Source organism: Rissa tridactyla, chromosome 3, assembly GCF_028500815.1.
Source record: "Rissa tridactyla isolate bRisTri1 chromosome 3, bRisTri1.patW.cur.20221130, whole genome shotgun sequence".
Lineage (NCBI taxonomy): Eukaryota > Metazoa > Chordata > Aves > Charadriiformes > Laridae > Rissa > Rissa tridactyla.
The window spans coordinates 24,537,003-24,560,397 of NC_071468.1; the positions used below are offsets into that span (position 1 = coordinate 24,537,003).

The 23,395-nt window shown below is 42.6% G+C and overlaps 1 protein-coding gene across 1 annotated transcript in view; it reads right to left on the reverse strand.

Moving 5' to 3' along the window:
- The window catches only part of SMYD2 (SET and MYND domain containing 2), a 30,041-nt gene extending 6,980 nt beyond the window's left edge, over positions 1 to 23,061 (reverse strand). Inside the window, exons 1-7 of the mRNA XM_054194493.1 lie at positions 22,631 to 23,061; positions 19,295 to 19,358; positions 11,769 to 11,879; positions 10,100 to 10,160; positions 7,803 to 7,927; positions 4,147 to 4,214; positions 2,258 to 2,360 (exon numbers count right to left, since the gene is read on the reverse strand). Coding sequence (XP_054050468.1) covers positions 2,258 to 2,360; positions 4,147 to 4,214; positions 7,803 to 7,927; positions 10,100 to 10,160; positions 11,769 to 11,879; positions 19,295 to 19,358; positions 22,631 to 22,812 — 714 coding nt within the window. The 5' untranslated portion in view covers positions 22,813 to 23,061. The remainder of the gene's footprint in view (positions 1 to 2,257; positions 2,361 to 4,146; positions 4,215 to 7,802; positions 7,928 to 10,099; positions 10,161 to 11,768; positions 11,880 to 19,294; positions 19,359 to 22,630) is intronic.
- Between the last annotated feature and the right edge of the window lie 334 nt (positions 23,062 to 23,395).

Sequence of the window (23,395 nt, forward strand, 5' to 3'; positions counted from 1 at the left end):
ATCACCTGCCTGTTCCCTCACATTCCAAGCCTCTCGGCAGCGTCAGAAGTTACCATTTGTGAATGCAATCTGACAGAAAAGTGTTTCCTTTCCGATTCATTACGGAATTTCCCTCAAACATTACCCTGGCTTAAACCCAGGACAGCAAGATTCAGGTGTGGATAAGGAAACTATCACAGCATAAATCTCAGACTCCTGTCAGACTACAAAGAGATGCCTACTTTTCAGAAGTAAAATAATGATTTCAGGTATCCAGCTTAGAATAAATTACAGTGGCCTGGTTTTTCGGAGGCTGGAATCTCAAATTTTTTCTTTCTGAAAACCTACAAAAATTGGGGCAACAGCAGCCACTAGTAGCTTTAGAAACTTAGGACAAGACCTTTAGATCTCTGAAAAGAAGAGAGGCCCAGTGCTCGAGTTCTAGGAGAATGAATATCAGATTTACTCAGCAGCAATATTTTAAAGCAAAGAAAACCTGCTTTTGAACATTTTAAAGGCCCTTCACATACACTATTCTTAAGTTTTCCTCTACTTCAAGGGTCTTTAGAAAAGAACCCCTGCAACTAGCTTTAATGCTCTGTTTTTAAAATGAGATCTCCCCCAAGAAACATGTCATATGAACAGCGCAGACCAAGGAACAGCTTTAGTTCCATTTTCTCATTTATAGTTATTTGAAATGTTTTGCTCGGTCTTTATGCTTAAGGTTTCTTTCTTCTTTAAAGTAAAACGTACATGTAATTCAATACAGTACATGTTCTTCTTCTTACTCTGTGTGATCTCACACTTTCCCCTCACACTCCTCTCCTCCCTTCCCTATTTTCAAAGCATGCAAAATGCAGGAACCACATTTACAGCAAAAACTTTAAAAACGTTGCGATGCAATGGCTGCACTGAACCTGAAGATGGAGACACAGGCCATAAGACCGCACAGAGTCCAAGCAAAACCACAAGGTCACAGTTACAAAATTCTTAAAAGTGTCAGAAAAGCAAATGCATAAAAGCCCTGAGGTCCTGGAGAACTGATGCGGCTTCTAAGACACAACTCAAGCAAAAGAAGATGCCAAGCAAGGTAAATACTCCACATCTCTACCTCTCACTGTAAGCCCTCCCCAAAAATGCTCAAACTGTCCAGGATTCCACAGTAAAATTCCAAAACCAGGATCAGTCCTTGCCCATTACCACAATGCATTTGCAGTGACTGCCAACGTCACAGACAAATCATCGTTAGTAAATGGCATAAAAAGAAGTTGCTCACCTGAATCATTCACCCTTGGCTCCAGCTACTAAACTCGCTTTGTTCACAATGGTGAACAGCTGTAATCCACAAAAATAACCTCTCTCCCCATCTTCAAAACTGGTTATCGCATACTTCAGAAAGCGGCAGGAGTTATCAAAATCAAAAAACCTGAACTTATTCCGATCAGCATTAACCTTGCCTGCTAAATTAACGTTAATAAATGAGCCACTGAAACTCTATGCAAACTCCATCCCCAGAGAGAATGTTCCATCTTCATCCCCTGCAGATATTTGAACATCCTCCTCAACTCCGTTTAACATCTTTTTTCTGTTGATTTTGTTTTGGGTTTTTTTAAAGCAAAAAGCAGCTCGGCTGCTGCAGGCTCCCTGCCAAGTTCATTATTTGACTGAGAAAGTTTCAAGGTAAACCCAGAGCCTTACTCAACTTCACAGAATTTTATCCATCACCGTTCAGCTTCACTCTACCTAAAACACACTCTTGTTCTTCGGTGACTTCCCAGCAAATGCCGCTGAGGTGGTATGACCGAGTCCTGTGTTTTGTGGATGCTCTGTCCAAACAGAAGTCAGAGGACTTATCTGTACCCATTTACCTTGTTTATTCTGGCTTCGATTTCAATACATTACTATTATACTGGGAACTATTATAGCAGTAATAATTTGCTTTGATCTTGGAATTTCAAAGCACCAGCCAAACATCAGTAAACTCAGCCTCATTTTACAGATGGATAAACGGAGACAGATATAGCAGATACGCCGTGGCTGCTGCGGGCGCCCTTCCCTTGTTTTAGCACAAAATAGGATCCTATCTCTGAGAAACACTTCAGTCCTCCAGAGCCATCCCAACTTTTCCAAAGCAACATCTTACACTTCTCTGAGAGAGACGACATCCTTCTTCCCTATTATTAAATTGTCAGCTAATTTAAATGAATCCTGAAAAGCAGAATGGATCTTACTTTTTGGATGCATGCGTGCAGAGTACATTCGAACACAGCGCGTTTACCTCTTCTCCAGGCTCAATCTCTTTAACAGCTCTGACTTCAGCCAAGGTCCCCTTGTATGTTACAATCACATTTGGGCAACAGCTATGGTTCATCAATGCAACACTGTAAAAGTAGAAAAGTAAGCCTTTCCCACCACCACCACCAAAACAACAGGTAAAAATTAAGCACCACTTCACAAAATAAGTAAATCTGAAAGAATGAGTCCGTCTCTCTCCGTAAGCTGTTTTTATTCTGAGCGTTAACATGAAGGTAACCTTGGGAAAATCTGTTGTACTGTTATTTATTCTAATGATATGGAAAATGGTTGTGCTAATGAATCATTACAGTTTTTAAATCCTATTATTGCAGGACTAGGCAAGTTATTATTTTCCCATTCTTATAGTGCTACGGACAGCTGACAGGGGTGTTCGCATAGCGTAACTATCAACGTCCTATTTACAGACTATTTTCCTCAGAGGAGAAAGAAAGAGAAAAACATTTAACCTAAAGGAAACAAACAAATATAGGAAAATAAAAGTCATTTGCTGCACTGCAACTTAAGATGGGCGTTAAAATTTTAGCTGGTTTCTATGTAAATGTAAACAGCTTCCGTGTTTGAAGTGGGAGGGAAGAGATCTCTGCCTGTTATAACAGCACATGACTTACACAAAAACTTGGACTGCTAGAGAAAAGTATTCCCCCTTACTACCAAGCTTCAAGAAAGTGCAATTTGCTGCTTATTTGAGACAAAACGTATAATTTTAATTCTTCCTCTCCCAATCTAGCAAAATAATTATTGTCTCTTCAGTCTTTTTAGCTCACAGGCATAACTGTTAAGTAGGAAAGACCTGGCTCTTGCACGCTGAGCATTTACAAACAAAGGATGGTGTTGGACATGTTTCCAGAACATCCTGGTTTAACACTCTCCTCTCCCCACCATGACTCCGATTCTGGGCATTTCACGGCCTTAATTCCCAATCTGTAGATCAGGGATACAGACTTCAGACAGACCTGCCTGAAGGAGAACCCGTGAAGCAAGGACTATATGCTAGTGTCTGTATGCAGCACTTAGCAAAATCAGGTCCTGCTTTAATTGGGCATCTGCAAGCTTCAGATTACTTTGACATAGATAAGCTACTAGAAATCTATGCCCCACAAGGAAGTCAACCTAAGCAGACAGTGATAATACTTTCCGTACGGGGTTTGCAAAGAACTGGGGCAGAAAATATCCTCCTTTGCTACAACATTAAGTGGGAAGGACAGACTTAAAAAGAAGAAATGTTCCTCAGCCTTAAAGAGAGCTGCGCTCCCCTGTCCACAAACTGCAGTTAACACTTAACATCTGCAGTTTATTTGCAAAGCTAAGAAGATTGTACATATTTTTTCCACTGTCATAGCAACATAAAGCATCGCAGTTTTTAAAACATCTGAGGAGGCTGAAAGAAGTTATGAAAGGGATTTACTGTTTGCCAAGGAACAAAGGTAGAAGGGATGTTGTTCAGAGAACACCAGGTGAAGGATTATACTCAGCCAAAACAGAAAATTGTGAATAGAGCAAGTCACCTGCAATCCTTTTCATTTTGCTCTGATCATTACATGATGTCCCCTGTCCAGAACCTGCTAGCCAAGTAAGTAATGTTTCCTACCAACCCGCATATAGGTCACAATCTAAGCTTAAAAACAACTCACAAGTGCAATTTTACCAGAATTACCTGTTTTTTAAAAAAAAAAAAAATGCTGCAAATCTTTGGTCACATTTTATTATCTAATTAAAGATATTTAAAACAAGACAAATTAAGCATTTAATTAAGTTTCTTTCAGTAGAGATCTACTTCCATACACGTGCAAGAACGTTTGTTTGGTTTTAAATAAGTTAGTTTTACTTTTAAAAATACTAAAGTCAACCTACTCAGGAAATATGGCTGATCCCAAATGAGAAAGTTCTTCATCTTCAATTGTGAAGCCATTACAGTTAACCTAAGGAAAAACAGAAAGAAACTAGATCAGCTTCTGGTCAGATAAGCACTGCACACTCACATGTCACGTTCTCATACTTCAAAGTCAATTGCATTAATTTGCTTCCTATTTTCTTTCCACCTCCCCAGTACTCGCAGGGAGCTACACGACATCTCAAAAAGTGAAGTGAGGACAAAGTCCCTATCCAAAGGAATGTGCAGGCCACTAAAGAACTGATAGTCCCACACTTACACCTGCTCAGGGCACACCACCTCAGGGATTGCTCCTTGGAAGGCCAACCAAGAGAAAGGAGGCTTGAAAACAGCACTAGAAAGTGTCAGACAAAGCAAGAACGTTGGAAACACAAAACAAAGCCCGACACTGGCAGGGCAGAGAGACTTCTTTTGGCCATGACAAGTAAAGGGCCGAAGCAGATCTACACATGCAAGGAGCAATGTAAGGATGAACAGCAGCGAACTCAGCCGGGCTGGGGCAGTACAGAGCCTAAATGGAGCATATGTTCCAAAGACTTGCCACAGTGACATCTGTCATCAAGGGCTGCACATCTCAGCAACAGCTAAAGCACATATAAACAACGACAAAGGCAGTGAGAAAGACTTGAACCTAATAAAGACATAGAATAGGAGGGGAGAGAAAAAGGACAGAGTAGGAAAGGAAGTCTATTCCTAATTTAAACAGACACAGGATCAAAAGAGCTTGTTCACAAATATTTCTTCTAGAATAGATTCGAGTAGGTTTTAAAACATTCTCCCTCTTTTATACTCACTAAACAAAGAAATCTTACAGGAGTTTCAGCTTTGTTTCACATGGTTTGTGTGACTTTAAGTGACCAAAATGCACCTTAATCAAGTACTCTATTCCACTTTCACAGCGAGTCACATATACGCCAGCAAAAAAGAAAACCCTCTCCACATTCACCAACATCTCCCTACAATCATCAAAATGTTGACAGAAGCGCCAGAAAAGCCCTAAAACAACTACTGTCATGTGGCCAAGTCCAGCTGAAGCTACAATGGGCACAGGAACAGTCAATCGAGTACAGTGTAAGTATGTGTTCTGGAAGGGTAAGAGCTGACGACAAACGCTACCAACAGTGATATGCCCCACAAGCCAGAATGCAGCTTGGACTGGATTTTACAAATCTACAAATGCTTCCCAAAGCCACTCCTCAGGTATGAACTGTTCAGGATGAGTTCACGATTAAGGAAAGCGTCCTGTTTCTCTGATTCACTCACTGGTATCTTTCCATCTTTGCTTGATCTTTATCCTGCTATTTTTAGCTAGGTAGCATCCAAAGGCTGCCTGTCTCTCAAGACGAGCATGCTACAGCACTAGCCAATGTATGAGTGTACCTGAACCAAACCCAAATGTAATTGCTGAATACAAAAACAATAGAAAGGAAAGATTATATCAACAGCAAGGAAGAACATAAGGCTATAAAGGCTGACACGAAGAACAGCTTGATGGTTCTGAATCACAGGGAAATATTTAAAAACATGTAGTGAGTTATCAACTCCACTAAGCCAGAGACAACCCACTTCTTGAATGCATCATACCAGAAATGACACAAGAGGAAGAATTAGAAAGGATGAGATACCACCGGTTTCACCAGATGAATGCATGACTAAAAAAGGCAACAGGGAGGGACTAAAGAGACAAAAGCAAGAAAACTAGAGCTCGAAGTTGTTCCCAATGGTAGAAAAGAAAACACGTGCAAAGGGAGGCACAAAATTATGCAAGGTCTTCAAGGAAAGGATGAGATGTTGGAACTTGAGGCAAGAGACACTGTTTGAAGAGTAGGACAAGGTGACACTGAGGAGGCAGAGCTCCAGACTCAAGAGCTACATTCCTCAGGGACAAAAGAGAGTAGAATGACACCAACAGCTGGGGAAGAGAGTGGTAAATGGCAAGCATGGTTTGGACAAAAATCTTTGCTTCACTCAAAAGGACCAATTACCCCCTAGCTGTGTTGAGTAAGAAGCAACATCAGACAAAGCCCACAAAAAGCAGCGAGCAAGGAGTCAGAGGCACTCGAGTCACAAATCACTGCCCTGAGCCACAGGGAGAAAGAATCCTGAACAGAGGGGCAAAGTAGACACAGAAAGTGTTGAAGGAAAACAAAGGAGCAGCAGCATATCCATACTACTGGTTTTAGGTCAAGTTAACTAATTATTACGAAACATGCTTGTACATATCAAGTACAGACATGCCTCCCCTTCTTCTAGAAAGGTTTATGCTGGAGCTAAAAACACTTCTGAGGAGCATCCAGATGACCTTTGAAGATTTTAGTTCAAAGAACTGCAATGTCCACAGTGGCAGATAGTTGTCAGATGATCAGAATGTGCTTAAGGTGATACCTAAAGGTGACAATAGACATGTACAGAGAAGATTGGATGCAATATCAGATCTGGGAGTCAGCAGTTCACAGAACTTAATTAAAGTACCATGGTGGAGCTGGTCCAGGACAGGACATGAAGGGAATGTCATTACAGCCAAAAATAACGTAAGCTTTGGGGATTCTGGCTACATTCTAAGAAAAATATTCAGAAACACCCCAAGAAACTGGATGTACCGATATCTTTAAGTGTCTGTCTGACAAACATAAATTGTAAGGTCTTCATACAGGAAAAACTTTTCATTGAAGAGAAATGTATAATTAGGAACAACAGAATGGATGATGAGCAGATGCTAAACATGCTAAAGAACCATTCCCCTACAGAATAACAGTACCTTTGTATTAGGGTAATAGTAACTGTGCCCCCTTGTTGGTAGATGCCCACCTCCACCAACCAAGGTATTGCCATCTTAGCCTTCATCACAGCAGTCAACATTTATCCCCATCTCAAAAAAATTAAACTTTTTACTCAGACATTTAAGTTTAAAATGGCTTGTTTCGAAGTACAGGAGGAAAAAGAAGAAAATGGATCTTTTGGTATTCCACTGGTGTGTTATTCCATCCACTACAATACATTCAATTTAGATGCATATGAAAAGCAGGTGAGAAAAAAGAGGTGACACATTTCAGAAGGTATCTAACAAGACACCCTGCCTTTCCTTCATCTCTCCAGATGACCACACTACCTGACTGCATTTAAAAGCCACACACCACATAAAAGTTTCAGACTGCTCTTTCTACTTCTCTGAAGTTTACTCCCTGTGAAGGTCAAACACGATGATAACCTGACCAGCAAAGATTTCCACAAGTCTGAAGCCTGAATGAAGGATTTTGCCTCTGCAGGGTCTCAGACCAGCAGCCTTCCGTCTAAGTCCAACAACAGCTGCACTGTTGGACCACAAGAAGCCTAACTTTGACAGGGTCTAATATAGGCGGTTTCCCCTTTTCTTCAGTGTTTGAGAAGCACCTCATAGAAAGTCTGCAGACAAGAGTCTCTCCCCTCACCACTGAAATGGGGCATATCCAGCCACTTCCGCTCAAGGAAGTGGATGTTCTCCATCAAGCACACGCAGCTCTCCCTAAGATAAGTGAAGAGCTACTATTTCCATTGCCGTTAACATTTCTCCCCTTTCACAAAGGCTAAAATCCTACAGCACTATCCACCTAAGCAGGCTGTATTCTAGCCAACTTACTTGTGCAAAGAGAACTACAAGGGCAGCATTGTCAGGGTACTCCAAGTGCTTTGAGTAAAAGTGATGAAGAGCAGCAATGTCGTTCTGAATCAGCTCTCTCTTTTCATTGTCTAGTTTGTCAAGGTCTGTGGACAAAGAATACATTCCATTTCAGTAACAGGAACACTCCCCCACGAACTGCAGCTAGACTTAGGTTAGAACAGGCCCGGACTTAAACAGAAACCCCTGAAGGAACAGCTACTTGGAAGTACTGCAAGAAGTGCCTGTTCTTTTATAAATGTAACGCCGCTTCAGCCAAAGTCACACAAATGCTACAAGAACATGCAGGATTAAAAAGCATTTTCTAACATCTTTGCATTAGTAGGTAATTGGACGCAAAGTTCCCTTTCTTGGGAGAAGGGTTACAGTGTTTAAAATGCATTTGTTAGCCCTGGCAAACAGGCCAGCCAGCTCTGGCCCCCTAGAAGTCTATCAACTGTGGGTAGCTATCCTCAGCTGTCTAACACGACCTTACAAGCTACCTGAGAATATCCATGTCTCCATGGGCTGGAGAGTGACCATCAACTGAGGTGTGGTTAAGCTGCAGATATCTGAGGATAATAGGAGACAGCAGGAACATCAGTGGAAATGTCCCGGCACACCTGCCACGTGTATTCCCTTATGGGTTTCTTCAGAGATTTACCCTCAGGCCCATGACAGGTTCTAGACAAAGCTGTGGCCAATGGACCTTTTTCTGTGTGGTCCATGCAGAGCAAGCTAGATGACTGACCATATACTCCTGATACCTTCTATCTCCTCAAGAGCCGAGTGTTGGAAAGATTCTTCCTAATCCTCTCTCTGAAAGGACAGTATCACCAACTCATCCCTGCTCCAAGAGAGCTAGCAACTCATCAGTTTCCCCCCTCTGACTCAAAATAACAGTGGAGAGAAAAACATGCAGGAAGAGAAAAGGCTGCACAACAGTGGAAGAAGAGGGGGAAATTATTTGTAAGAGCAGATGTGAATGACAGGAGAGTCACAAAAAATACTGCAGAAAATTAAATAGGACAATTTCATGAGAATGAGAACAAGTCAGAAATGTTGAGCTTCCGACTGACAGCCAGGTGCCTTTTCCTCTCCTGTGCAGGGTGCTGCAAAGGGAACTGCTGAACACGGCAAAGGTGCGCTGAGAGATGAGGAGCGTTAACAAGGCAGAAGGAACAAGGGGTTCTTACTAACAAAACCAGAAACAAAACAAGGGCTCTTAGAGGACGAGGGGGACATTGCAAAATAAAAACATTCAGCCTTTTAGCTCCCAAATTAATAAATTATTGAATACAAGCTGCAATGCAGAAGAATATACAGAAATTACTTCAGCACCTACCCAACCTCCTCAACCTCAGTCCTACTAACCTACCTGTAAAAATTATCCTTGCCTTAGGCAAAGTCAAATGTTGGCATTTTTCCCCCTTATTTCCCCAGTTGTCCCAACAGCTGTGACAGGACGTTTTGTCCAGGAGGCAAATAAGACCGTAATCTTGCTGTGCTTGTTGCTCTGCTACCTCAAGTCCTAGCAATGATTGCATTTATTCAGCATTTTATAAAAGGTTTTGGAAGCCATCAGAGTGAGAAATGTGAATATACAGACATATTGCCTCCTCGTATACCATCCCCAGCACCAAGAAAGAGAAACAACAGACCAGTGAAAACTATGCCAGGATGGTTACTAGTCCCCTAGTTGCTCAATTTCTAACTCTGCCTCACCAGACATAAACAGTAGCCTTCTAGTTAAAAGCAAGCCATTGCCTCATCTCCTTCCCTGGATTATTTTGGAGCATTTAGGACATGGAATTTCAACACAATCATACATAACATGTCAGATTTGACTGGCAGTGACAGATACTGAAGCACAGTCCAGAGGGTTCTGCAATTAGCCCCTTAGTCACTGTCACCATCAAGCAACTGTGCTGTCTCTGATTTTATGCCTCCTGGTAACAAATACCAGCTATTTTAATTTTACGACATTACAATTCTCAAAAGACACTACAGTATCAGAAAAGCCATGAGATGGATGTATGCTACATAATTAATTCTGTCTAGGTTTTCACCCTTGTTTCACAGCCCCAACGAGCGACCAAGAAAAAAAAAAGAAATAAGAGCACTGCACTTTCAAAAAAATGAGGAACCACAATCCTCTTTGTTTACTCCCTTCCTCCAACACGAGGATGCTCTGAAAGGTTTTGATGAGGGGGGCCGGGGGAAGCAAATCATGAATATAGATAATTGCCTCTGTTTACCTGCAAGCCTTTTTTACTTACGTGATTCAAACTCTTTTACAGCAAGCAACTTCTCCGACTCTGTTCTTTCAGGGTGAGTTTTCTAGCGATAAGGGGAAAAAGACAAGAAGAAAATATTTTAATGTTTTAAATCAGCAGTTTTGTCTACACATTTATGAGCTAGGAACAAACCCAAATCCACACTGTATGGAACTTAGAGAAGTTGATGAACAGCAATGAGTTAAATTGACTGCCCTTAGTAAAGCCATAGAAATATTCTCTCCGCACCAAATTAGGCAGCCAAAGATTAACTCCTATCAAATTTATATACATAAACCGAACAGTATTTTAAATATGTCATTTGCTTTGTTCTAGACACTCAGAAAGCTGCTAACAATAGCAAGCAGGCAGGAGACAGGCTTTGCTTTGAGGAAAGTGAATAAACTGACTGTTGACAGAGTTCAAAAGCAATGCTCCATTGTTGGCCTAAGGCCACTTCTTTGTAATCTTGGCCATTAAATATGGCTTTGCAGGTGGCCCAGCAGCTGAGGTTCAGGGACTATGGTTTGCATATTTAGCTTTTATATGACATGTAGGGTTCTCCCCCCTCCCTGTAAGCGATAAAAGCACAAATTTATTCCAATGACTTTTTGTCATTAAACATTCGATTTTGTTTGTGGATCACCACTAAACCACGCTTTAATTAAGTCACAGACACATACATTCACACACACACATCTACACACACAGCAAGTATGCAGCTACCTTCCCAGCAGGCCACCAAAATCCTCACTACATACAGTATCCAGGTTGCCCTTGTCACATAAGCAGACCTCAATCACACAAATATGCTTCAAAGAGGATTTGTTTTTGTGGAGAGAGTATAGAGCTCTACAAAGATGCACAGCATAATAACCTTGAAACTCATGAATCCCATCCCCTCCCTGCAAGCACTTGTGCCATCCTCAATATCCATATAGTTAGGGAACACTGAAATGGAGGTTGACATTGCAAACTTATTTCCTTACTAATAATATTCTTTTTCACCAAAGACCAAGGGCCTGAGATTTCTCTCTCAGTCTCTGTTTTTCACCAGTTAACTCCACTAATTGTAAACATTTATACCTGAATACCTCAAGAGGTGTTCTTGACTCACAAATGTACTGGGAGTTATATACTACACAATGCTACGCAGATATAGCTGATAAATAGTACAACAGGCAGCATAAAGACGTCAGTGCTTGCAGACAGGTAACACCAGTAGCATTCCTCAGAATTGAAACACATATACCACGTCTCACTCTTTCTTTTCACCAACGTGGCTTTGGTGCCAGACCACACTTGTAAACAAGAGCTCCAATCTACCAGAACAGAGGCTGAAACACCAGGCATATTATGAAACTGTCAGTAAACTTCTCCAGACTCTGTTCAACAGCACCTTTGCTGTAAGTTACAGCTACACAGCTTAAAACCTTACTAGCCTTTGGCCATCTTCCCCCAGAAGCCTCCAGCTGGACTATGGTGGCCCTGACACCGTGGTCTGATGGTCAGTTTGTTCAGCTGTTAACGCTCTGTATGACACCCGTCTGTACACAGGAAGGCAGTATGCATGTGCTTTGCAGGGACAGTTACTGTCGGTCAATTTTCATTTTCCTGCCTTCCCTGGCACCCAGAGTAGGAACGTACCTCCCAAGTCTAGCCTCCTGCTCACCTGTTTGGCAAGGATCCTCGCCGTCAGCCTCACGGTCTCTGAGGGATTCCAGTTCTGCCCAAAAGCGCACATGGCAGAACACTCTAGTTTGTGCATTGGCCAGTCTTCCTTCTGAAAATGTAGAAAAATATTTTTAAAAAAATAAGCCATGATAAAGTGATGAAAAAGAGGATGCAGCAAGTCCTGCCAGATCCTAGAGGTCAAGTGAAATGTGTTTCCTTTAAAAAAATAAGATGACGCTCACTAAATCTGAACAAAAGCTTGAGTCACATTTAAGGGGTACAGCTATCCTGCTTTTTTCAAGCAAATTCACAAGGGATGAGTTAAGGTCAGAACATCTTCATTTATTCAACGGAAAAAGAGAATTAAATGACAAAGAAGCAAACAGACAACATGATTTATAAATCACCAGTTCTTATTGTTCAGATCAAGCACGTGAGGACAGAGTAGGTCTAAGCTTGATGGCTTTATTGGCTTCATTTCCATTTAATACCTTGGCCCCTCGTTACGAGTCGACCCTGGTGTAATCAGGAGTAATGCGTCTGAAGTCAATGGATTCAAAATCACTGTAAGAATCGGTATATGTAGGGTCAAAACCAGACCTAGTGGATAGAATTATCAGATTTTTTCCTCTAATATTGTAGAATAAGGGTACAGCTAGGCAATAAAAAACACACTAATAAAGACAAACGTGTTTTAGTTAAGAACGCGTGTTCCTAGCTCAACATACAACAACACTTGCTGAGTGACGGCACAAGCCACTGGCTTTTGGCACTCTATAGATTTCCTCCAAAGGAACAAAATATTTCAAAGATGAGCACAGAATCACAGATAAACACTTTGCATTGGCACATAGAGCCTGGCATGGGCTGTACTCAGACTGCATCAAATTTCATTTTATTTAATCAAACATGGAGATATTCTTATTTCTATATTTAAGCAATGCACAGATAATTATTTCTATATCTCATCCCAGACACACATTTATAGCATTGCGTTAAAACAGACATATAGTGTTCTGCATCAAGTTTTGTTTTCAGACCAGATTTACACTGGTAGAAAATGGTAGCAGAGGAAAGAAGTCACAACAAATCCCACAAATTTATAATTAATTGAAAGTGAAAACTTAAAAAAACTTTTTGCAGCCTCCAGAAAGTTCTTCATTCCCCTTACTGTGATTCACCCAGTATCACAGACCCTGAGTTATCCCCCCCTCGAAGAAAAAATTAAAAATAATAAAAAAAAAATAAAAATCAATGTAACCCATAAGAGTGACTGAGTGGCAGGAACAGAAGAAACCTGGAGTTTCCCCCAGTTGGCAAGAGCCATTTGAGAAACCCTAGGCTATCTAAAACATCTTAGAACCAGTTGATATGACACAGGTCTACTGGGAGATGCATTCCTTGTGGGAGCTACAGCTGGAGGCCACATAGGACAACCCAAGGCACCTCAAACAGCCCGATGAATCAGGATTCCCCAGTGTCTCCTGCCTTGGCTGGTCCACTTATTTATAGGTTTTGCTGATCAAAACAAAAGCTGAGATCACTAATTTCAGAGTTAGTACACCAAAATTCTTCCACCGAAAATGGCCATTTTAATTGCCCTGGTTTAGGAGTTTATTTTATTAGGAAAAGGAAGATGAACACCTGCCCCAGCCTCATGTAGGATTTGAAGCAGTGCAACACTGCAAGGGTATTCAACCCCTCACAATGTCAACTTCATTGTCCTTGATATCTCAGTACGGTACTTCCAAAAAGATCTAAGTACAGGCTGCTTGAAATACACTCCAGTGTAAGCATTCTAAGAGGATGCGTCAATACAGACCAGGATAACCAAAATAGTACATTACACTGTAACCGTGTCATGTGCAATTACACTCCCAACTCTCCTACAGCTGTCACACTACAAAACGCATCCCCCGAGGGGCCTGTTTCCTATGTATGCACAAGACCTTTTTCTGGAAAATTCCCAATAGCCTTTGTTTAGGGGTTCTAAAGGCTAAGAAGACAGACAGAGCGGGACCTCATCTCTCACCCCTTCTTACACACCCACGACGCCCATCAACTTTAGCACTATTGCGGGGTGTGCAAGCAGCAAAGGCACAGAACCTCAAGTTCTGTAGGACAAGCATTCTTACACAATGGTTAAATAAACAGGAGAGATTACCTGATAAAACAAAAAAATCAAAATGCAAAATCACGTGCCTGTCTCAAAGCCGTGTTTTTAAAAATCCATTTGTTACCTTCATTCTTTACCCATTGTTAATTAAAATCTTTCCCCAGGCAGAATCACACTGAGTTATATGAACTAGTAGGGAGGTTAAAGGGACAAGATACGGCTGAATTGTGTGAAACGAGATAAAAGCCTGAAACACCACAAGAAAAGAGAGTACTGATGACTGAGTAATACCTGGGATGGAAACACTGTGACAGCAGCTTTCCCTGAGATCACAGCAGGACTGCATTTTGCATTCTTTTCCACGTTTTTCTCTAAGTAGTTTGAATTATAACAGGTAGCATTGTTCTAGTTGAATCCCTAATGCTACATTTATGATATTTTCTTCCTATTTTCATTACATCCGCAGTATTTTTCCCTTCATTTAGGACTGAATGACAACACTTTTGGAAGGGAAGTTCTTTAAAGCTTAAGCTTTTCACATCAAAGCATGGAAACAATCGTCTCCACAAAGTTCTTCAAAACGATTCCACTGTCCAGGACTAATGGATTAATTCCCAGAACACTGTCATATAGCTCAGCATAAAAAAACCCCAACAAGTAACAAAATGTAATACTCAAAAAAATAAGACTCAAGTCCAAACAAATGTCCTTGCACCTCCTTCCTCACATGGACTTTTTCAATAGGATGTAAAATTTCTGTTGTGTTTCACATAATCGAAAAGACACACACACAAATACCAGGCAGAAGTGCTGGGCAAGCCAGTGTAAGGGTTAAGCGCACTTCTTCAAATGCTTAAGGCTCAATTATGGCCAAATGGCATCCAACCCTTTAATCGAATTTCAGTGAGGCAACTTCTGACGTCTGATATTATCCGGTAAAGTTCTACAATACCTTCACTGCTTGGTGAAGGACTGTAAGAGTTTCACAACCACCTTCACAGTCACCCTTCCCTCCCATCATTTACCAAATGCTGGGCCATAGCAGGTATTTGACTTCCATGGGTTAATGTTCAAAAGGTTCACAGGACACGTTTATCAAGGAAAATTACATGGAGAAGTTTTTGAACAGGGGGACAGACATGTCCCCAAGGCAATCTTAAGCAGGGTCTTGCAGTGTCAGATTCCTCTTATGCAGAATCATTACAGCAAGATTTTAATAGTTTTTCTACAGCTCAGCAAAGAGGAGTGGGCAATTTCTACAAGGTCCTATTTAAAACACATCTGCTTGATGCTAATTCCAGGTCTATAAATACATTTTGAGGCTTACTAGATGGTTAAAAATACATGCTTCCCTTACTCCAGAAATATTAAATAGAGCACTCTTTAACATCACATGTTAAGAAAAACCCGTAAATATTTTGTTCGAAATATATTTCAAATACAGAAAGTCATGACAAAAACATCTCTTTCTGCACTTTGGCTAGCTGATCTCCACTCTGTCTGGGATAAATAATAGCTATGTGTAATAACAGAAAGAGGAGCTCCAGTAGCTGGTTCAAGTTCACCAGTTCCACAATTGGAACCACGTAACCCTCTTAAAACATTTCTCTTCAGAGTGTTTCAGCAGCTAATTTCTGAGGAGAAAAAAAATGAGCACAGGTCTCCTGCTGTTTGACTAAAATTATTATAATTTAAGAAGTCAAGACCCGAACAGCTGCAGATGGGGTCTGAAAGCCACCACTATAATAACAGGCCTGTGCTTCCAGGAGGCAATAGTGGAGAGGAGAACGGTACGCATCAGCTGGAAAGCACAAACCCTTTTAAAAGGGGAACTGGATTAGGGGCTGAGAAAAGAAAGACAGAGCAACGCAGGCTAGATCCTACCCACCTACAAAACATTCAAGGCAGCAAGGACAGGCAGCGAAGACAACTTCCACTCTCGCATGCCCCACATCTGAGACCAAGTCTATGCTTATGCAAACATCCAGCTTAATCTAGGTCAAACTTAAGTTCACCTAGTTTGAAGGCAAAATAATAGACCGAGACAGGCAAGAGACACATGTTAGCACTAAGGGAACTGCGCCAGGGCTAGCGTGCATGCATATGTCTGCATATAGAGAGAGCCCTAAACAAATCAGCCACTAAATCACTGCCAGACTTTGCCTTCCCCTGGGCTCAGTTCCTCATGCTACGGTGTGACACCACCTCTCCCAGTGACCAGTGCAAAGGAATTATATTGCAAAGCAGGCCTTGGTCAATGCACCAAACACCTGGCCGTATGGCAGGAGATGTGCTCTTTTACCACTTGGCGGATCTGCAGCAAGCCAACATATCTTGGTGTACCTCTACCCCATGCTACAAAGGCTGCTATGAAGCTTCCTTCATTAAGTGCCTGGAAAGTATTTTAAGAACCTCAAAAAAAGGATACTATATGGCTCAACAGAATGGGAAATACATGCAGTGTCACTAACCTTATTTTCAATAACCACATTGTTCTGAAAGAAAAAAAAATCTCATACAACAGAAACGCACTATAGAGAGGAAGATGTCCGCGCTTATAAAATCCGTAATTCTGAAAGACATCCGAAAAATTTGTTTCCTGCTGCACACTTTGGCACCTTTCTCTTGTCTCCTTCTGATCCATTTCTCCCCACCACTAGAAAGAATTCCTATGAACTGTGGTATAGCAGGTCTTTAGTAAGGAAAGAGTAAGCACAAAATATTTGGTTTTCAATCCCATACAGTATACTTCATGGGATAAACAGTTGTCAAACTGAATTATATTGAGTAACAACGTATCAGCCAACATACAAAATCGTACCATGTCCTTGCTGAGTACATGTAATTTTTAGCTGAACTGAGCAAAGAAAACATGGATTTACAGAGAAAATCAACTTAAAATAAAAATAAAATGAACAATGCCATCAGAATCCTCAAGTACAGCCCTGCCCTTTTCTCAGTGTTGCATGAAGAAATCTCACATCCATGGAGGCAAAAGGGACACATTTACTACACATCCCAGTGTTACAAGCTCAGTATCAAGGCACAGATGTCCTTTTTGGCTTTGACAAAGAATTGCTGAACTGCTGAAAAGTGCCTTTGAACAAGACAGGGATGAAGATGCAGTGCAGATTGTCTGTGCAGCACGTACAGTCAGTGGAGACTGGTTTCTAGAGAATATTACACTTGAAGGTAACTTTGAAAGAATGTCAAAGAATTCAATCTCAGCAACATTCATAAATTTCATCAGACTAACTCAGAAGGGCCCAAAACATGGAAGATAACATTATACCAAGCAGGGAGTCAAAAGCCATATGCATATCACCAGGAAGAGTGAAGTACTAGTACCTGTGCTTGTCACACTATTGTCTAGACATCACAACGTCTAAAAAACGCCTTTATATCTAAAGCATCATACTACACACCAACATGCAGAAAAGATTTTAATTCATTAACTTATCAGACAGACAGGCTTCTGCTGAGCATTGTCTCCTGCAGTCTTAAGGACACTTGGTCTGAGCAGACCACTTTTTATTTTTGGAATATGCCCCACTAGAGAAAGAGTATTCTGACCACCCAAAAAAAACACAAAACCAAACCAAACCCAAATTAAGAAAGTAATACATGTACAAGATGTTACCCAGGGGAAAGAGAGAAAAAAAAAATCCTTGTATTTAAATATAAAAGTATAAACTTTGTCAAGGCTAGAAGTCAGGACACTGAGGGAGGGACTGAAGAAGGGAATTGGAGGTAAAAGCAAAGGACCATGGATCAGCAGAACTAAGTTCTGCTACTTCCATCGTGATTGCTATTTTTCCTGGCACAAATCACTAAGATATACTACTTCAATAAATCTCGCTTACCTGCTTCATAAACCATTGTGAATTTTATATGCTAAGAGAAGAAACTCACAATCTCAGATAAAAAGCACTATTTGTTCAAGTATTTCCTTCCCTTATCTAGTTAAAAGCTTCCTAAGAAATAACGTCATAAGGAAACACTTCTTACAAATAAGTATTTCTCATGAACGAATCATGGGTCTCCTCTCCACTGTCTGTAAAACTCAACCAGATTTCTCTTAAAAGCCTTAAAGATGCTCATGTAGTAAGCATTCTCTTTCTTCCCAGCAACTGCTGGCTGTCAGTCTTTCGATATTCTGTGAACAAATTTGCAAATTTTGTAAAAAACTTATTTCTTTTAAGCATTTTGAGTCCTCCTGGTGCTTCAAACCAAAAGGCCATTTCATTCATCCACAATTCACTAGGACACTGTGGGAAAGCAGGAATCTGGGGAGGCAACAGAAGGAAAACTAAGGGGAGGCCAGGTTCGCTTTGCAAATTGCACAACAGGAGAGTAAGATACAACTTTGAAATAAAAGCGGTAGCCATCTCCAAAGCGCTTGGGAACTCAACACCACAAACCGCAACATCTCTGTTAATGATATGGAGATGATAATGGAGAATACTTTGCATGCAACCCACGTCTTCAACAGCACGCTACCATGTAGGAGAAAGTTTGGATTATTTATAGCTAACACATAGTTGCATGACAGACCTTTGGTGACTCAAATCCTTCACGAGCACTGTTCCATACTCTGTGCCCAGCACCACAGATCTTATATAGCTTACATCATTTAGCTAGCAATCCAGTTGAGTTTTTTCACACGTAAACGCGATAATTCTTCCACACCAAGCTGGCAGCCCACAGAGGCTAGATACTAGTTCTGGCAAAAATTATTTTTTGAAAGGTGTTTATTCTAGCTTAAAGTAAAAATGGAATTAAAACTGCATGCAATATGTTTCATATTGCTCTACTTTAGTGTATGCCTCTATTCTATTTTCAGGGCTTTTAAGAAACAAAGTATACAAAAAGAATAAAAGTTGCCAGAATGAGTGAGTTAGGAAGAAAGCATGGTAGGTTTCAAATAGTTATCACTACTGTCAGCTGTGGCCACCCAAAACATTTGCAAAGAAACAACACAAAAAAACAAAAAACAAACCAAAACCCCAATAAAATCCCCTTAAGATAGCTATTTAGTGATTTGATTTTTCCATTAGACACAGACCCTCTTACCAGTTTAGCAAGCTAATGTTAAATTATCTGGTTTGTGCTTAAAGAATGAAGTAATATAGATATAATTAGTGGGCTGACAGGCAGCTCTAATCAAAGTCTCAGTGGTACCAAGCCCTGGAGCTACTGATCTTGAAAGACTCATGCAGACCATGTCCAAATCCTGTAATTGTTCAACGCACAACTCCATGGTCAGCATCTGCGGGATGCTGAAACTGACTGGACTGCTATTAACCACAGCTACAATTAGAGACCATCAATGCCACACAAACAAAAAAAGGAGTTCAGCCACGCCCGCCCTCCTTCCCCCTGCATCCTCACAAATTGCATTACCATACCTGACATTCCACATTGCAGTAAAAGGCCTGTTTACATCTTCCACACTTGGACAATCCTTCTTTCCTTAAAAACAAAACAGAAGTTATTCTATTATACAAATCTGAACGAAATACGAATGTATCCTGTATCACTTTTTGTACAATATTTTGCATTTCACAACGAAAACTGTATTTTCTTCAGAACACTACAACTACAGCTTGAAGCCAATCTTCCGATAGCAGACACTATTTTTATTTGTTTAGAGTTTCAAAAGCAAGTTTTTTCTAACAGCTGTTATTATGCAAAAGCACTCTGCGGTCCTGATAAATTGCTGGGTTTAGAAACATGTTATTCTATGCCGTTTGACAGACAGCATCATTTTTTGCCACTATGCGATGCATACTGACAGCTAACTTTTCCTTGTTTTCAAACTTCGCAATTGCTCTCTATACTTGCTCACCAGTATTAGTCCTTTGCTTCTGCTCTGACAGTTCCATTCCTTCTCTGTCTGATTACAGAAAGCATGATCACTGTTTCTTGAGTAACTGGTCCTGAATACCTAGAAACTATTAAATATACTGTTTGATCTCCTGTCACCACATAGCCTCTTACTGTCCCACTAACATCTGCTCCAATATCTGTGTATTCTAAGGTGACCTAAGGCTTGCACTATCCTCTTTTTACATTTGTATATATCCCAAAACAGGGAACTGCCAAAAGGAAGGTCCTTTTCTGCTTCAAGCTGCATGTGTTGTAGCGGATCCCATCAAAAATAGAGCATGTGTTACCCAACACATGAAATTTTGGTGTGACAGCAATAGGGATCTCTCATCAGTACTGAATACTTTAAAATGTCTACACACCCTCCCCGGTATAACTGGCAAAAAAGTTGTCTTAAACTGAGGTCAGTACATTGGAGTAAAACAAGGGTGAGCATCCTCGTACAATATGATAGTGTACACCACTTCAGAGGTCACTGTCATTCAGAGTCCATAAAGCGTGGCAAGTCTTGATATCCTCTGATTGTTCTTGCAAAGTAGAAGGTTCAATGCAAGCGAGTCAGGCTAACATCACGACTCTGCTTGCTGAAAGCATGTACCTCAAGCACAGCTGCGTATTTAAAGTAATAAGTACCATCAGATGCAACTACAACATTCTAGTCTCGTTCTGACCATTTTCCTACAACAATTTTAGGACCACTTAGCAAAGCTTCTCTTCCCAAGACTAGTGCTGAGCCCACAACCTTCCTCCTAAAACTCTTTGCAAGTTCAACAAGCACAGTTCAGAACCTAGGACATGCTAGTTCAGCCCTAATGCAATGGTGCACAGACATAAAAACGCATTTCTGAGCACTGGCAGATCAAGTTTCATCACTGAGATTTCATCCTTTTAGCAGAACATCATCACCCTGGTATGAAATAGGTTTCAGACCACCCCACTGTAACTGCTATGGTACTGCATTCAATATATTCCGTGATCACTGTGCTCCTCCAGTATTCCACGGAAGAGGCCTGCATGGAGAACAAGCAGCATTTAAATAGGCTGCTCCTGGAGATGATCTTTAAAAGCTATTCCATGACATCACTATTATCTCTACAATATTACTTCATATCAATGGAGCATGAAAAATATTCCTTGGTCCTTTTACAGAGAGAAATCTACTGGATGTGATAAAAAAAAAAACAACAGCCAGTTTCTTTGGCGCAAGGGCATTTGCAGTTAGTTACAAAGAGAAAAAAAAAGAAAACTTAAGGCTCAGAAAAGCCACAGGTGTGAAGAAGGAGAGTAAAATCATATTAAGTTCTACAGTTCTTCAAATTAATGGGACTCGCTTCACTGACTTCGCTAGGAACCATATTAAGTGCTCATAAGCAAAGAGAGGGGTGAATAAAAGTGAATAAGTCATATAAGTAGGTAATGTAATGAGGAAAGAAAAAGGACAAGGTCAAGAGAAAAGAGAAGAAAATGAAAAGCATGAGTTAAGATGACAGGACAAGAAATGAAAAGAGCTGCAAGAGTGTAATAATTATATTCTTCAGCCTGCCTCCCAGTCTACATATGCAAGCAATATTTACATACTGATAAAAATAGCAAAAATACAACAGTTGCTTTCCTTCACTGAGGAAAACACTAACATTTGCTCCGAGTTATAACCAGGTAAGCACTGCGATTCTTTGGTAAGCTATCAGAAGTCAGGAAAGTACTATACCTTTTAAAAACATGGTGTGGTGCAACATGCATGTCACAGTGTCACGTCCATGCCTAATTTTCAAACAATAACCCTAAACTGCCTCTTTTTTTTTCTTTTTTTTTTTTTCCTGCAGCAGTTGACATGGGTAAGTTTACAGCAAAAACTGAAATACCCGCAGCAGGTCAAACCGCCTCTCCACACAGGGGGGAGGAGGCCAGAGCTGGAGGCCACAGAACACACCGTGCTCCTGTTTAAACGCTCACAGCCACACCACAACCAGCCTCTCACGCTGCCTGTGCTTTGCCCTTGTTAAGTAATTTGCCAAAAGACCAAGGTTTCGGACAGAGAAGCAGAAATATACAGAAATTTCTGTATCATAGAATGGTTTGTGTTGGAAGGGACCTTAAAGATCATCTCGTTCCAACCCCCCTGCCCTGGGCAGGGACACCTCCCACTAGACCAGGCTGCTCAAAGCCCCATCCAGCCTGGCCTTGAACACTTCCAGGGATGGGGCATTGACAGCTTCTCTGGGCAACCCGTTCCAGTGTCTCGCCACCCAAATTCCCTCCTGAAGTGTTTCATTACACATATATATACCATTCATATATATACCATTTACACCACAGAAGTGCAAAATGTGAATCTGGTAATCGCAGTCCCTTTCTCTCTGGTCAAAACCCCATTAAAATCAGTGAATATTACGTTACTACAAAGCTAGATGAATAGATGAAACCGCCCGTGACAGCACGGTTACACACGTGTCTACGGAACCCCAAGAGCATGTGAAGAGCAGAACTTTTTTGCCTTTCTCTCTTTTTCCTGAACCGTTAAGCAAGGGGAACCGGTTCTGAGCTAGAACTGGCTGCCGCCAGAGAACCACGAGCCTCGGAGGAGGGAAGATTCCAGGGAAAGGGTCCTCGAAGGCCTCCGCGGGGCACCGCTGCCACGGCCGGCACCGGCGGGCCGAGAAGCGGGGCCAGCCCGCTGGTGGAGCAGCGGCCTTCACGCCGCTGACCGACACGGCCACGGCCGGGGGACGCGGGGCGTGGGCAGACCCGCCGCTGGCTTGGGGCGGGCCGCCGCCGGCCGAACTGCAAGAAGCCGCCCCGGCGCCAGCCGCCGCCGCTCCCCCCCTCCACCCCGGGCCTCCCCCGGCCGGCCCTACCTGGCAAAGCAGCCGTCGCAGTGGCTGCCGCGCTCGCTGACGGTCAGCACGGCCGTGTAGGCCGGGCAGCTGAAGAGCAGCTCCCCCACGGCGTAGCGCCGCCGCGCCCGCAGCCCCCGGCCCTTGCCGGCGCTGGCGAACCTCTCCAGGCCGCTCGGCTGCGGCGCCGCCTCCGAGCGCATCCCGCCGCGGGGAAAGGAAGGGGCGCCGGCGTAGGCCTCCGCCGGCCTCGGCCTCCGCCGGCCTCGGCCTCCGCCGGGCTCCCCTCCTGGCCCGCGTACACCGGCAGCGGGAGGCCGCAGCCCGCCGGGTCCTAGCGCGCTGCGGGGCGCTGGAGGGGCCGCTGTCGCCTGCCCCTGTCCGCCGAGCGGCGCGGGGAGCGCCTCCACCGGGCGGCGGGGGATTAGCCAGCGGTGACTAGGGAGGGCGGCTGGCGGCTGCGCACCCGGGAAGTGGGCCCCGGCGGGCCTCGCTGGAAGGAGCTGGGGCAGCTTCGTCCCGCCGGGCCGCGAAACGCTGCCCGGCGGGCCTGCTGGGGGAGCCGCCCGGCCCGCGGCCCCTTCAGCCCGCCCGCCGTAGGCTGGCATCGTGAGGGGGGCTGCCCACGCGTACCTCGACTCCCAGCCGCGGTGGGAGCCTCCCCGAGACCCGGCCTCGAGCAGCGAGCGCCCCCGGGAAGGGGCTCGCCCCACCGACCTCACAGCCCCTGTCCTCAGCAAGGCCTCCCCATGAGGAGGCGCTTCTGCCATGAGCAGTTTTGCTGTT